We start from the raw sequence: 15057 nt of genomic DNA, 5'->3' as shown, positions 1-15057 counted from the left end.
TAAACCCTATCCCTACCCCTAAACCTAACCCTACCCAAACTTTTCCCTAAAATCTGAGGGAAATGACAGGTGAATAACACTGATGTTGAAGCACCTCACCCTGGTTTTAAGCCTAAACTTGACATAAACTGTAAATTAGTTCTTCAAATCTGATTGGTTGATTGGAAAGTTGTTCCAGGATCAACAAAGATGTTGATCCAGGAACATGTAGTACTTGGTGAAATCACGTTCACCCCTCCTCCATAAGCTAACGCCAGCGAGCAAACGCTCGACCAATATTGATCCTCGTCCTGCCTTTCAGTTTATCACTCTCCCTTTTCCTCTTCCGACTCTACTCCGACAAAACCTTGGACTTCTTACGTTTCGCTGCTGCTTCAGCCATGACGAAAACAGACGTACGAAAACAAACGCGCTGGTTGGCCACATTTGAGGAAGTGGTGGGCAAAGTGACGTATGCCGTAAAGCAGTCGAATTTTGTAGTTCTTTTTGAGCGCTGGTTACTACCCGCACCCCGAAGTTACATAGTGCCAGTAAAAGCGATACAGACCCCGTCAGGCTCTGGCAGACGTCTCATTCAACCTATTGTAAGTCGATGTACTATCACAAGGGTCTTGGAAATATATTATGAAGGTTGAAAAGTTACATGTTGTTACTTTAATAATCGAAATCATTGACATTTTAATCATCAGGCGCCCTACGACCGGCGACACACTGGCTGCGTGGCGTGAGCGTGGCGTTTCTGTTGCATGCCGTTTTCCATGTCTTTGCACAACAGAAGCGCGTCTGACGCGGTGCTGCTGCTAGGTGACATATGATAAGCCTCATTGGTGATATATTCGACATATGGGGAGAGAGTTGTGGAAGGCCTATACTACATGTTAAACATAAATATATAAACATATAGCAGCAAAGACAACGTCGGCAGTGTTGACGGCAAAATAGGCTACAGAATATTTCGTTCTGTATTGACAGGTGTAATATTTGAAAATCGATAATATATATTTTTTAATTACATTTATCTGCATTTATGTCAAAACCTAAACTTTCAAACATCAAAATGTCATTTATTAATATGTATTCATGTCAAAATGACATACAAACATATTTTCCTATTCTATTTTGCCTGGAAACGCTTCCAAAACGCTTGCGTGTCGCGTGAAAAATAGGCGTCGATTCTATTTCTAGCATGCACACGTTTAGACGCGCGCGTCACACAGGCAGTGTGCAAGCTCTAACCTGTTAACATTAATAACATGGGAGCCGAAATAAAAACGGACACGCACGCAGCCAGTGTGTCGCCGGCCTGAGGAATCTTCGCCTGTGGTTAAAAGCTTTACATTTGAAGAAACCACCGAAACGACCGTATGTTTGTTCTTTTCATTTCGTGAACACAAGACCTACAGAAGACCACCCGATACCAGAAAAGTGGCTGGGCTACGAAGTCTCAATAAAAACTCCAAGGAGAAACAAAATCATTAACCCCTGTAAAAATCTAGTCATCATGGCATGATCATGGCATTTATTTTGTATGATTTACAATTATTTATAACCAGCCATCTACTTATTGCTATCCTGTGCTTTGGTTGCATTCTGATGGCATTATTAATTAATACATTTGACGTGACAAAATACCTCCATATATATTAGTCCAGCGTTGGCTCAACACTCCAGAGGGATCACCGTCTCTAACCGTGTTTAGGGCGGGGCTGAAGGCGCCGGCGAAGTTTTGGCAGTCTGCCAGCTAAATGCATGGGTGTTTCAACCAGGTCCGGTACCCGAACTGGGTGAGGCGGGGCTTTAGCTCTTTGTTGTATTCATCTGATACGGCATGTGTAACGTTTTTCTGTCAACTCTGCATAATCCTTCGCGATCGATATCATTAGATAGCCCAGGGAAGCGAGGAAACGGAAGTGCCGCACAAAAACCGGAAATTGGACCCATGTTTACTTCCGCGTTCGAAAATAAGGTGAATAAAACAAATAGTCCCACTCCACTCTATCGAACGCCTTCTCAGCGTCAAGTGATAAAGCAATTTCTGGAGTTAATGTTGACGGTGTGTTCAGTATGTTGAAAAAACGACGCAAATTGAACAATCCAAGCCTATCGTTAATAAAGCCAGTTTGATCCGGAGCTATTAAGGAAGGTAATTGCTGCTCAAGTCGAATAGCCAAAGTTTTTGACAATATTTTAAAATCTACATTCAACAAAGATATAGGACGGTAGGAGGAGCAGTCTAATGGATCTTTGTTCGGCTTCAGTAGTAGCGACACCGTTGCCTGTCGTAACGTCGGTGGCAGGGATTTTGCATTTAGAGATTCTATGAACATGTTGCGCAATAAAGGAGCAAGGCTATCTTTGAAAATTTTAAAGAATTCAACCGGAAAGCCATCGGGCCCCGGTGACTTACCCCCCTGCATTGAACTTATTGCCATTTTGACTTCTTCAATAGAGATGCATGCGTCCAACTTTTCTTTAAATGTAAGATTTAGGGTTGGGACAACCAATTCGTCAAAAAAATTATCGAACAACTCGGGTGAGTGCAAGGATTCTGATTGATAGAGCCCAGAATAAAAAGATTGAAAACTGTCATTTATTTTTTGAGGGTTTGTGCTATTTGGCCATTCTCAGTTCTAATTTCAGATATGAACTGTGTGGCTTCTGATTTCCGTAATTGGTGTGCTAATATTTTTGATGCCCTTTCTCCATGCTCATACCATAACCTTCTTGACTTGAAAATCATCTGCTCAGCCTGTTGGGACGAGATCAAATTAAATTCAGTTTGCAATACCATCCGCTGTTTATACAAATCCGGAGAAGGGTTTGAAGAGTGCTGATTGTCTAAATGTGCTATTAGATCTGTCAATTCAATTAAACGTTTCTGTTTCTGCTTTTTAGCATTGGCGCAGTATGATATTATATGACCTCGTAAAAAAGCTTTTAAGCTTTCCCAAATAAGACTATAAGTCGCATCTGAGGTGACATTTGTTTCCAGGAATAGCTCAATTTGTTTGGAGATGTAATCTGTAAATGAATCGTCAGACAATAAGAGAGGGTTAAGTCTCCAGACATATGCCGAACAGATCTTTATGAAGGTCCACATTGTTATTGCAGATGAAATATAACACAGTCAGATAACATTAAATAAATAATTTTCTATCAGGTTAAACTTTGAGTAGCCTAGTCACTCAAACCTTTATCTAAACCTCTCACCGTCGGTCGCGCCATGTTTTGTATATATTTAACACTTTCTACTCGTGCTTGTAGTTCCTTGTAGTTTGTGGTCTTCTTCTTCTTCTTCTTCTTCTTCTTCTTCTTCTCTTACTTCCCTACTATATAGTAGCCAGAAAACAGTATGTGACAAAATAAATATGTCCGAATTTACAGTACTCATAAAAGAGTTGTATAGTAGTACAACTCCTAAGCAAGATTCTGAAGTCTGCATATAATGGACACTTTCCTATCCCACAAGGCCACAGCAGAGGATTTGTGAATGCAGGAAGACAACATGATAATGACAACATGGTGAATGTGGTACATCTGGATTACTTTCGTACTACACACAATCTTGATCTATACTAGAACTTACTTTTTTTTAGCTCTCACAAAGTAAGTACTTATTCAAAATAAGTACCAAGTGAGTATGTGATTTTGGGTGCAGCCTTCTTCCTCGTTGGTTCATTATCTTGTTACATTGATTTCAGTTCTGTCTTTTCATTGGATCTTGTTTGATTAGATCTACTTTGTCATTGGTTTTTGTTGTTGTTGTCAAGTGTTTCCCCATGTATTTAAGCCCTCACTGCCATGTTGCCTTGTCATGTATTGGTAACTTGTGTCAACCTGGTGCTATAGTCTCATGTTTCTCAAGATTTTGTGACATAGTGTACATTACTGATATAAATAAAAATACATAAAATAAATATGAAATATAATCAAATGTGCCACACCAGGACTGTCGCAGTGTGTGATTTTTCTGTTTTCTCTAAATATTTAAAATTGAATCACAATTTTTACATACACCATTTTACTGTAAAAGTACACATTTAGTCTTGATAAATGTAAAAGGTTATTCATCCAACCCCCCTTGGTGTTAACCTGTGAGAAAATGTGTCTATGAGTGATGTGTAAATCTTTCTGTGCCCATATGTTTTTGTGCAGAGTGATACTCAGCAAGTAACATCTCAACAAAACAGACGGCAAACGCTCCTGACACCCACTATATGAAAGAGGAAACTGAGAAACCTCAAGCGCTGTCTGCCGTGTACTGAAACTTATTTCTCATTGTTCAGTGAATGAGTAAAAATGTCAGTATGAGTCAACAGATTTTGTGTTGTTTCTTAAACGGTGACCTCTATTTTCTACAACTCACTTTTCAGATGGGACTTACTGAAAGGGGATGTTTCTTAATTATTATGTCTTAATTATTTTTTATTTATTTTAATCACAGGATCCTCCGTTCCCAGCCCCAACCATTCGGCAATGAGAACCCTTTGAACCAACAGTGGCAGTTTCCACAGGATGAGATCTCACTGATGTTAGCCTACAGTACTGACTCTATCACACACATACAGTTGTGGTCATTTTTAATAATAATTTTCATTCTTAATTATGTATCATTACCTGGATGATCGACGAATGTTTTTTGTTTGTTTGTTTTGTGATGAATGCTCATGTGTCACTTTGTCCTGAGCAGTTAAAGTGCCGAATCCAGGTCCTGTACATTTTTTGGTTTTCCGGCATTTTTTGAATAATTGAACCCACACTGTAAACCCTAATAAATTGAGACTACTCAAATGATTTGAGGAAAGTGGTTGCGTAAGTTTTTTTGAGTAAAGGGAAACTTCAAATTTGATTAATTGTGTTGACCTAATGTGGTCTTCTCATTGAAATTTAACTTAAATGTTAAAAATGCAAATAGACTGAACTCAAACTTGCCAGTTTATATTTTGTTTACTTATTAAATAAATACATTTTAAATTAAAGCTGCAAGCAGCATTTATCGGGGTTCAAGCATTTAAGGACTGTAAGCACATAAGCATTTAAGACATTAATTTTTATTTAGAAAGCTTTTAACCACGGAAATAATAGATGGTAAAGTCCATTTACAGCCAATACAGGCAATTTACCATAGGAAATATATGGTTTTCAAAGCTTTTTAACAGTTGTAGCGCCACCTATTGTCCGATCTTCACGAAACTTGGCATGCTTCTTCACCATGTTATGACACATATGGTCATCGATTTTTGTGAAGTTTGAGGTTTTCCCTTAGGTTGTTTAGGCTTTTGAGTGCATTTTGCCACGCCCATTTTCACTTTATGACCCAATTATACCCATGCGAAAAATGCAAAAGTTCAACTTTTTTTGATAATTATTGATCTAGAGAGTCCAGAGAATTGTCCTAGACTGGTTTGGTTCCGATCAGGCGAAAAACCAGGGACTAGTTCGCAAAAGTAGGTTTCGGACAAAATCCGACATAGCAGAAAATTTCCCCTGCCTAAATCAAAAGAGATAACAATTGTGTCCGCCTTGAGCCAAGGATTCCAACGATATAAGACACTTGATCCTGGGACAAACGGTCTAAGAGTTATGACCAATTTTGAACTTTTGGTTGCTGTAGCGCCACCTATGGGCCATTTGGGGTCATACTCTGATAGGTTGTCCCCAAATTGAGGCCTACCATCTGGCCAGGTTTCAAGTCTCTAGGCCTTACAGTTTGGCCTGCACGATGCGTTTTACAAATCCTTACAATTACAATAGGGTTTCAGCATTTCATGCTTGAACCCCTAATCAATTATAAATCATTAAACCAAGTTTTGTTTTTCACATCAACAGCTTTATTAGGGTTACATTACATATCTTACATACTTAACTTCTATAATGCATACTGACTGAACATTGTATATTAACATTTAATCAGTAAAAAAATAGTTACAATACTTGCAGTAAATTAAATCAATTGATTAAAAATGTATTTAGAAATTGGTCATTTAAAAGTGAAATTGACCAGATCAGAACAATTGATCAGAACAATTAAAAGTACACTGTAGTGAACAACAACAGACATGTTTGTCATCTACTTTAACTTAGCTTTAACTTATCTTTCACCCTTTGTAATAGTTGTGTGCGAGTCCCTCAGTTGTCCTCTGTGTGAATCTCAATGTAACCCCATCATCTCACAAGGGATGAGGAGAACTCAGAAAGGGCCACAACCACAGTGTGTTTTGTTGTAAAAAATTACAAAGTTTATTATACAAGATTCACAAAAAGCACATGGGGTAATCAGAGATGGCAAAGAGAATAAAAAAACAAACAAACAAAATTGTAACCGTTACAGACAACAGGGTTCCCAATCCTATCCAATGGAAATTGCTCTGAAACCATGCACTCACAAGTTCAATAAACACACTTTCACTCCAACCTCCACAAGTGTAAAGTAAATCAAAGCACTACCATCTGTTCCCAAAACCTTACAGAGTAAATCACATACCAGAAAATGGGAACCCCATCGTCAGTTGTAGGTCCCCTACAAACAAAACAAAAACAAAATAAAACAAAAACAAAAAACAAACAAAGACAATTAAATTAATCCCTTTGCCACTTCCATACACAAGACCCAATTCAACATTAAAGTCATCTCTTCAGACACCCATTAAGCCACCAATGCTTTCAATAAAGTAAACGGCAATCATGCATCATCTGTAAAGAAAACAAAGAAAGAATACACATTGATATTTGCCCTATACAATATTTACAAGGATTAAATAAAACCTTAAAACCACTAAAACATAAAACACAATTTACAAATATAAAATAAAAATAAAACTTAAAACCAAATCTCCCTATTAAATAATTCAATTAATATCAGTACCTGTATTCTCAAATATATCTGCTTAATTCTCTGAGGCACCAATCAACACCATTCCCAAAAGAACACTAAAACAGAAAACAAATACAACATATTAAAACTTGACAAACTCACTATGGTCTCATAAATCACAACAACCCTTACCTTCCCACTTCAGTTCTATAATCAACTTGGTTTATCATCTGCTATTACACAGCCTTGAAAGACACCAAACAGCTTTTCCTGTTTGCCACATGGTACCACAAAGAGGAAGTCTAACCAGTTTGGTTTCCCTTTATAGTGTCTTATTCATGGGATTTGTAGTCCATCCAATTTGTAGTCCTTCTTCTACCCCATTACATCAACATCATACAGTCACTTTTAGAATAGCCAGAAACTCCAGGGCCACTTTTCGGTCCCAGTCCGCCCCTGCCTACTGCATAGTGACAAAATTTAGATCGGTATTGCGCAACAATCGGGAGACGGGAACCCCCCCGAATACTGACGGGTATTTCGCACCCTGAGTGTTATACGGACGTGCATATATGGCTATAGCCTATTTCCTCATATATTTAATATATGTATAGGCTACACTCAGAAAAAAAGGTACAAAAGCTGTCACTGACAAAAGGGTTTGGTACCAATATGTAGCCTACATTTGAGTGACTTAAATGCACTCTTTAGGTACAAAGGTGTACATTTTGAAAAGGTACCGCCACAGTGACAACTTTTGTACCTTTTTTTCTGAGAGTGTAGCTACCCTAACAAGCCATATATGGTATAACTTCCGTTGTGGGTTGAGTCGAAACCCATATAAAACCAAACGGGGATTCAGCTTCGAGCAGACTTGGATATTTATTTTGCAAAAGATGGAAACCATTGTCGCTGTCAACTTAGCATTTATTTCAGGTAGGTAAACTATAGGGTGACCGGGAGCTTTGTCCCGCAAGACGTAATCCGTGTCCCGCATTTCAATAGGTTATGTCTGTAGGCTATTTAGTTTTAATAGCGATAGATTATTTACACTATGTAAAAATAGCAGTATTTTCTTTGCAATAGGGTAAGTTTAAAAGTAGTTCGATACTATTAATAGGCCTACATATAAATATACTATTTTCACCTTGTTATAGGCTACATGAAATGCAATAGGCTAGAGTGTAAATGATTATTAAAAATAATAAATGAAAGCCGCCTATTAGGACCCGCTAAACACTTTATTATTAAACACACGTTAGACACTTTATTTCTACTTTTTGCATATTTTCTTGATTTTTATTGAAAATAAATGGCTTTTCGCGCTGATATGTGATGGAAAAGGGAGTAGAGCGAGTTCGGCAAAAGGCGGATTTGAACTCCTGATCGATTTACATTAAAACTCTCCAAAAAGCGCTTTACCGCAACTACTGTCAATGTCATCTTTCTGTCTTCTAAAGTTTTGACTATCCCAACCAGACGTCAGTGTGTGTAGACGGGCTATTCGCACGTAATAGCCTATATAGGCTACCACAATAATAAATAGCCTATGGTATTAAAAAAGCGATCGGCGTTTAAATTTGCGAGCGGGGAAAATACCTAACCAACGCGTTCGTATAATCGTAGTAACGTTAGTATAGCCTATTATAATAAATGTAGGCTATTTCTCACACACGTGTCTCGCACATCTTATCAGCAAGCAGGAGCTCACCCTGAGAGACTGTAGATTTAATCTGGGGATACTCGAGTCGTAACCAAAAGAAACGGTACAGTTTATTCCTCATTATTCTAATACAGTGGTTCTGATTTGCAGCTCTGGTTGTTGCTGGGTCGAAGTTCGAGGCGATCGATGGACAGAATGTTACAATATCCTTCAACATCGATGAAGTGGAGAAAGCAGATGAAGTGAGGATTACTTTTAAAGAAGACAAGAAGGAATATGCTGTTCTTTTTGCGCAGAAGCCTTGGGTCTACGATGATCCTCCAGAGCCTGGAGTTACACTGATAGTTGGAAAAGGATGTTTATCTGTAATCATTCAGAATATCAGCATCTCCAGATCAGGACTCTATAAAGCAGAAGCCTACACTGGAGAGAAAGTGTGTGAGGTGACTGCTACACTTGTTGTCAGCAGTGAGTATATTACTAATAATATCTGTTTACCTGTATGTGCAGAATCAGGTTTATGTGATGGTCAGGATAAGAGTCATTTGATTTGCAGTTTATAACCATCTAACAGTTTCTTGTTCCTGTTGTCTCTTCCAGAAGCTCCAGTTTCCTCCAGTCCAGCTCCTCCACACTCCTCCTCCAGCCCAACACCTCTCAGCTCCTCTGACCTACACTGGATAGTTATAGTTATAGTTATTGTTATTCCTCTGGTTATTGTCGTCTCGGGGGGCGTTTACTTCTGGAAACTCAGGAGGGCAAGTATTACTTACATTTATTATTTTACTTATGAGCAGTGCTGCGGTTCTAATAATCTGAGTTTATTATCTGAATTGCTAAGGTTTTTTTTATTTAATTTTTTTTTTAAAACTTGATTAGAGATGCGATATCGTCTCCCATCCCATGAATAAAAAAAACCCCTCAATTACAAAAGTTTTGACAACTCAAGATATATTAATAAGGACCTTAAATGTCCTAATTTCAAAGTAGATTTTTCTAGTTATCCTCGGTCAGAACTGAGCGTATCTGATCAGATCACCTGACACAGATCTTAATACCAGTTTACTTTAAACAGACTTTGAGTCAGTCTCAGTTCAGACTAATGGTGGAGAATTATACCGGCTCGTCTAGTCCATGTATCAGAATGATGATGTTTTATGTATCGCTCTCTAACGTCGGATTAATATGATTAGCCTTTTTCTTGACCATATGTTATCAAACAGCTTATAATGTGTTACTAATGTTACACAAACTGTGTTTCCGTTCATCATCTCAGAGTCAGACATCTGTCTTCTAACAATCATCAGAAACGCTTTGAACAACTCAGAGCGTCAGCGGAGAAAGACATATAGCTAGTTCATCATAACATCGTAATATACATCATATACATAATTCACCCGCTATATTGCCGAATGTAGGCTAGCCTACATGATTTTTCACATCAACAGAAAAATGTTGGGGGGGGGGGGGGGGGGTGTAGAATAGCAAAGTAGGCCTAATCAATATACAAGACTGAACCACATAGATGTGAAATATAAAGGCTATCATGATCATTTTGCCAACAATGAACCATGGATTTGTTTACTTTATAATACGTTTTATTTTTAACTTAAACAAATACAACATATAACATTCAAAACTCATCGGCGTAGACTGCATTTGAAGAAAAATAAACACAACAGTATTCATTGTCCCTCACGCATTCCAGCCACGGGTAGTCATTTTCCCATTCATTTCTATATTTTTGTGCTCTTTTCTTTTTCGCCGGCTGCTCGGAGGTAGTCATTTTTACATTTCCCGCTGTTGTCACTTGTCGTCATCGTTGCTATGATACGTGACTCACAATGACTGAAACGACCAATTAAAAGGGCATTCTCTGATGATGTTCCAAGATGTTAAAAACGCTACGCTGATCACCATAGACAAACAGAGGGAGAAATTAGTATCTACCGCACCGTCGTTTTTTTTTTTTTTTCTTGTCTTCATTCATAGTCTGACATATATTAGAAGCTATGTGTCTGTCATGGATTTACACTGAATTGATTCTCAAAAATACGGAACAAAGTGCGTTCCGTATCAGTTCAATACAGAACAAGACTTTTATGTGTCAAATACGGGATAATTCCGTATTATACGGAACGGTTGGCAACCCTACCCTGCTAGTTCACTGTTAATGATATGCTAAAGACCGATCACACGTTGATCTGATTGGTTACAAGGTAGTTTGTGACGTCACCAGCGATTTCAAAGCGTGTTTCTGAGACTGTCTTTGGTTCACTGCAGTTTTAAGGAGAAACTACTCAGCAATGGTGTCGACTTATGAATTTACACATGGTTTGTCTTAAAGCGTATTAAAAACACCACATAGACACATAAACAACATTAAAAGCTAGATTTCCACCACAGAGGGACTTTAAAATAATGCCAAAGACTGGTTTTAATGTATAAATTAATATAAAAGTGCAACTTAAAGGGATAGTTCACTTTGAAATTAAATTTTGGTATGTTTTAGCTTACCTGAAGGGCATCCAAGATGTAGGTGTCTTTTTTTCCGCAGTAGTTTCAATTTTGATATTTTAGGTCAAACCGTTCTTGTCTGTCAGTCATATAATGCAGGTCTATGGTCACTGTCTCAAAGAGCATGCACAAGTCCAAATTAAAACAATTCCCCACCATCCAAATTAAACAATTCCCCATCGTAAGTACACTTTGATGGCCTAAGACACGAAACGAGCGGTTTGTGTGAGAAAACGAACCGTATTTATATAGTTTTTGCCTCTTGAACAAAGCCGCGTCCAACTGATCTGACGGCGCGGGCGGGTATAGATATATACACTGATGTCGCCTTGGCTAATGAACTGCAATAGCGAAGGCGACATCTAGTGTTTCTATATCTATATCCGCCCGTGTGCGGGTATAGAAACACTAGCACTAGATGTCGCCTTCGCTATTGCAGTTCATTAGCCAAGGCGACATCAGTGTATATATCTATACCCGCCCGCGCCGTCAGATCAGTTGGACGCGGCATTATATGACTGACAGACAAGAACGGTTTGACCTAAAATATCAAAATTGAAACTACTGAGGAAAAAAAGACACCTACATCTTGGATGCCCTTCAGGTAAGCTAAAACATACCAAAATTTAATTTCAAAGTGAACTATCCCTTTAAGCTTTGACTTTACCTTTTCATTTGGTTTACATTGTGTTTTTGTGTTGACTTTCAGAAGTGTAAGACAGAAGAAGAAGAAGAAGAAGAAGAAGAAGAAGAAGAAGAAGAAGAAGCTCCTGCTGTCTCCAGGTATGAAGCTCTTCACTTCTCTGGGAATCTTCCAGCTCTTTTTCCATAAAGTGGGATATTTCTCTTTGCCATGTTGTTCCTCACTAAGGACAGTTTTCTGTTGTTTTCTTCACAGATCCAGTGTCTCCAAAAAAAGTGGAAAAATAATAATTGTGTATCCGTCACTATGAACGATTGTGGAGAAAATGCTGAATCTCTTCTCACAGATTCCTGAGTGTCTTAAAACACCAATTATCGTTCCAAACACTTGCTCAACAGTACAAAAATCTATTTCAAGCTTTCATGTGGTTTAATCTTGCCAAATTGTTGATCAAATGACTCTTGTTGCATTAAAGAGCACCTATTATGGCATTTAAAATGTTCCTAATATTGTTTTAGAAGTCCCCAACAACAGTTTTGCATGCATGCAATGACAAAAAACACTTTAGTTTTCTTATAATATGCATTTATTTTTACCTGTTTTGACCGCGATTCTCAAATGATTCGTTTAGCGAATCACTTTTCAAAACCCCGCCTTTACGTGACGCTAATCTGCGGTAATTGGTCCGATGACCCAGTCAAATGTTAGCAGTGTTTACAGAGATAATACTTGGAGTACATTAATGCTTTTATCAATTAAATTGTGTTATAATAATGATTATAGTGCACTGCTTTGTGTAGTTTGTAGTAAAAAATAAAAAAAATAAGATAAGGAATTTAATGTTAGCGAGCATAGCCCTGAGTTCATATTGTAAAAGCACAATCAGTCTTTGTTTGCATTAGCCCGATGCATAAACATAACGCTTTAAAAAAAATGCAGTACTACGAGTTATTACTCTATTATTTAAAACAACTCCGAAAACAACGACAAACACTTCACATATCTCAATACACTTGTCATTGAAGACCTAGAAGCTAAACGGTGCTTACACAACAAACAAAATAATTATTGAGCATGCTACATAAAACATAAAAGCAACAATTATTAATAACACTTACAGGTTGTGATACGGAGGAGGAAGCTGATGCAAATACATTTGGAACTGAACCTTCCTTCAATATCAGCCAGCTCGCGAATCTAAGTTTGATTGCATTTAAATTGGTAAAGCAATCATCTTCAAAATGGCGCGAACAAAGCACAAGGCTCGGACTATACTTCTGTGGTATAGTTGTATATATGAATTGTAGCCACTTAGTCTACAAATGCTCATCCTTGGGCAGATGAAAAAAGTTTGTTTTTGAGTCGCACTTCAGAACACAGCGTCTCGTCGCCATGACGTTTTCACTGGCGTCTTGGAGCGCAATAAGTGGGCGTATTGTATTCAAATAACTTGACAAGTTGACGTCATCTAGTCAGAGAAAAAGCATCGGTCTTCTAACGATTCATAAAAATGACTCAGAGTCGACTCTTACATTTGAAAGACAATAACTTTATATACGGTGCACTTTCATATTTCAAACTTTGCAGGATGTTTTTGTTCACTTCGATCTATGTTACACACTACATGAAAGGTAAATTTCAAAATTCCATAATAGGTGCCCTTTAAAGTCAGGCAGGCTGTAGAGGTTTTCACTAGTGTTTTCCAGTTATGTGTGCAGTATTAATAAATCCGTCAATATACAGTGTTCATGCTGTGGATGAGATGAGAGACTGTATGAAGAGAGATTCAGTTCTTGATTTATTATATATATATATTTTTTTATTAAAGAAAATAAATATATTTGTCCATTTGTGTTTCCACAGCTTTGACTGTTTTCTCATCTGACTGGTTAAATGAGTCAACTTCACTTCACTCTGCCAGAGTAATATATCATACATTTTAAATAACACGCATTCATTTACTCTGTGTTCAGTTTAAGATGACCGCATTTATTGATACAAAAATTGAATCTGTTGTTTTAATAAAAGTACATGCCCAAAGAATGGATTTTTTTTTACCTGAGTGAGAAATTAAAACATACTGTACTGTAAGATTAATAAAACTTAAAAAGTCATAATCTTTAGAGAAAATGCAATATTATAGTTCTAAAATATTAGTTCTAAACAACAACCAAAAGTGAAAATTAATTTTTAAAAAGTGAAGAAAACATTTTTATTTACACTATGCACAAAATGTTATAAACGGTGTTGTTTATTCAACGATTACATATTTGCCAGAAGTAATATGCTGATATAATAAATAAAATATTTAACCAATTGCTCTTTATAAAATAAAATATTTTGTTATATTCTTGTTTTGCCTTAAAAAATTAATTTAAAATATGGTGTGTTATTTTGAAGACCCAAAACTTGCTCTATGCATTAAAGGTGGTATCAGTGATTTCAGGCCCAAAAATATTTGTATCACATTCATCTAATCTTTCCTAATGATCCGCTAGCTGCCCGCCCCATAAGCATGCCCTCAAAAAAACACGTCTCTGTAGGCAGCCTATAGGCTCTGAGATCTGCACACAAAAACAAATGGTTTCACCAACCACTCAAAACAAACGTTTTTTTGTGACGGCATGCTTATGGGGCGGGCAGCTAGCGGATAGGAAAGATTAGATGAATGTGATCTTTTTTTTTTTTGGGGCCTGAAATCACTGATACCACCTTTAAGACTGAGGTGAGAAATGAACAAGACCCTCATAAACCTAGCTATTAATAACTTTAACAATTGTTTCTCCTTCAGAAATACATTTTCATGAAAAAAGTGTTTCAATGATTGGCCGTTACAAGTCTATACTGTACATTATATTTAGTTTGCAGAAGCCTTTCTAATGGAAGAGACTTGAATTTCTCATCATATATAAGGCCAGTTTTACACACAAGTTAATGTCCTCTGAATTATTTTTTTCTAAATGATCATAATTAAGGTGATTTATGATGTGTGTGATGTGTACTTTATCACTATTTATTTACTTTACTGGAACAGTTAAACAAATCAAGTGCAGATTAAGATGTATACAACATGATAAATGTGTTGTGTAATTCAACCATTTTTTTATTTGACCAAAGTTTCATTACATTATATTCTTGAATCCCCTCTTCAGCTGGGTTCAGGATAATCCAGATATTTTGGATCAAAGGTCCCAATCCAACTAAAAAGTTTTAAACAACATGCTCCAGATCAAACCCTATAGACTGGGGTTTTGTGGAAATGTGTGAATCAAATTGTTAAAATCAAATTACTTTTGAAAAACTGGGCCTTGATTTCTTAACACAGAAATAGTGTTTAGCTTGTGTTGATCATTATTATATCCAGACACCAGATACTCAGATGTAGAACTTAGTTTTTCCTCTTTTTTGTTTACATGACTG

General features: G+C 37.1%; 1 protein-coding gene across 1 annotated transcript; it reads left to right on the top strand.

Moving 5' to 3' along the window:
- Window positions 1–7688: 7688 nt before the first annotated feature.
- Window positions 7689–12442, top strand: LOC308702832 (uncharacterized protein). Its single transcript, XM_081385948.1, has 5 exons — window positions 7689–7750; window positions 8628–8945; window positions 9078–9235; window positions 11704–11777; window positions 11893–12442. The coding sequence occupies exons 1-5, from the start codon at window positions 7711–7713 to the stop codon at window positions 11945–11947; spliced, it is 645 nt and encodes a 214-aa protein (XP_081242074.1). The 5' UTR covers window positions 7689–7710; the 3' UTR covers window positions 11948–12442.
- The last annotated feature ends 2615 nt before the right edge of the window (window positions 12443–15057 follow it).

Source organism: Scardinius erythrophthalmus (genome assembly GCF_964197995.2).
Source record: "Scardinius erythrophthalmus genome assembly, chromosome: 15".
Taxonomy (NCBI): Eukaryota; Metazoa; Chordata; class Actinopteri; order Cypriniformes; family Leuciscidae; genus Scardinius; species Scardinius erythrophthalmus.
This window is presented reverse-complemented; position numbering and strand designations above follow the sequence as displayed.

What these genes read in the sequence shown, in the direction of transcription:
- LOC308702832 (XM_081385948.1), top strand. Translation starts at nt 7,711, where the DNA reads ATGGAAACCATTGTCGCTGTCAACTTAGCATTTATTTCAG. An exon ending in TGCTACACTTGTTGTCAGCA is followed by an intron (nt 8,946 to 9,077) that starts GTGAGTATATTA and finishes TGTCTCTTCCAG; the next exon opens with AAGCTCCAGTTTCCTCCAGT. An exon ending in ACTTCTGGAAACTCAGGAGG is followed by an intron (nt 9,236 to 11,703) that starts GCAAGTATTACT and finishes GTTGACTTTCAG; the next exon opens with AAGTGTAAGACAGAAGAAGA.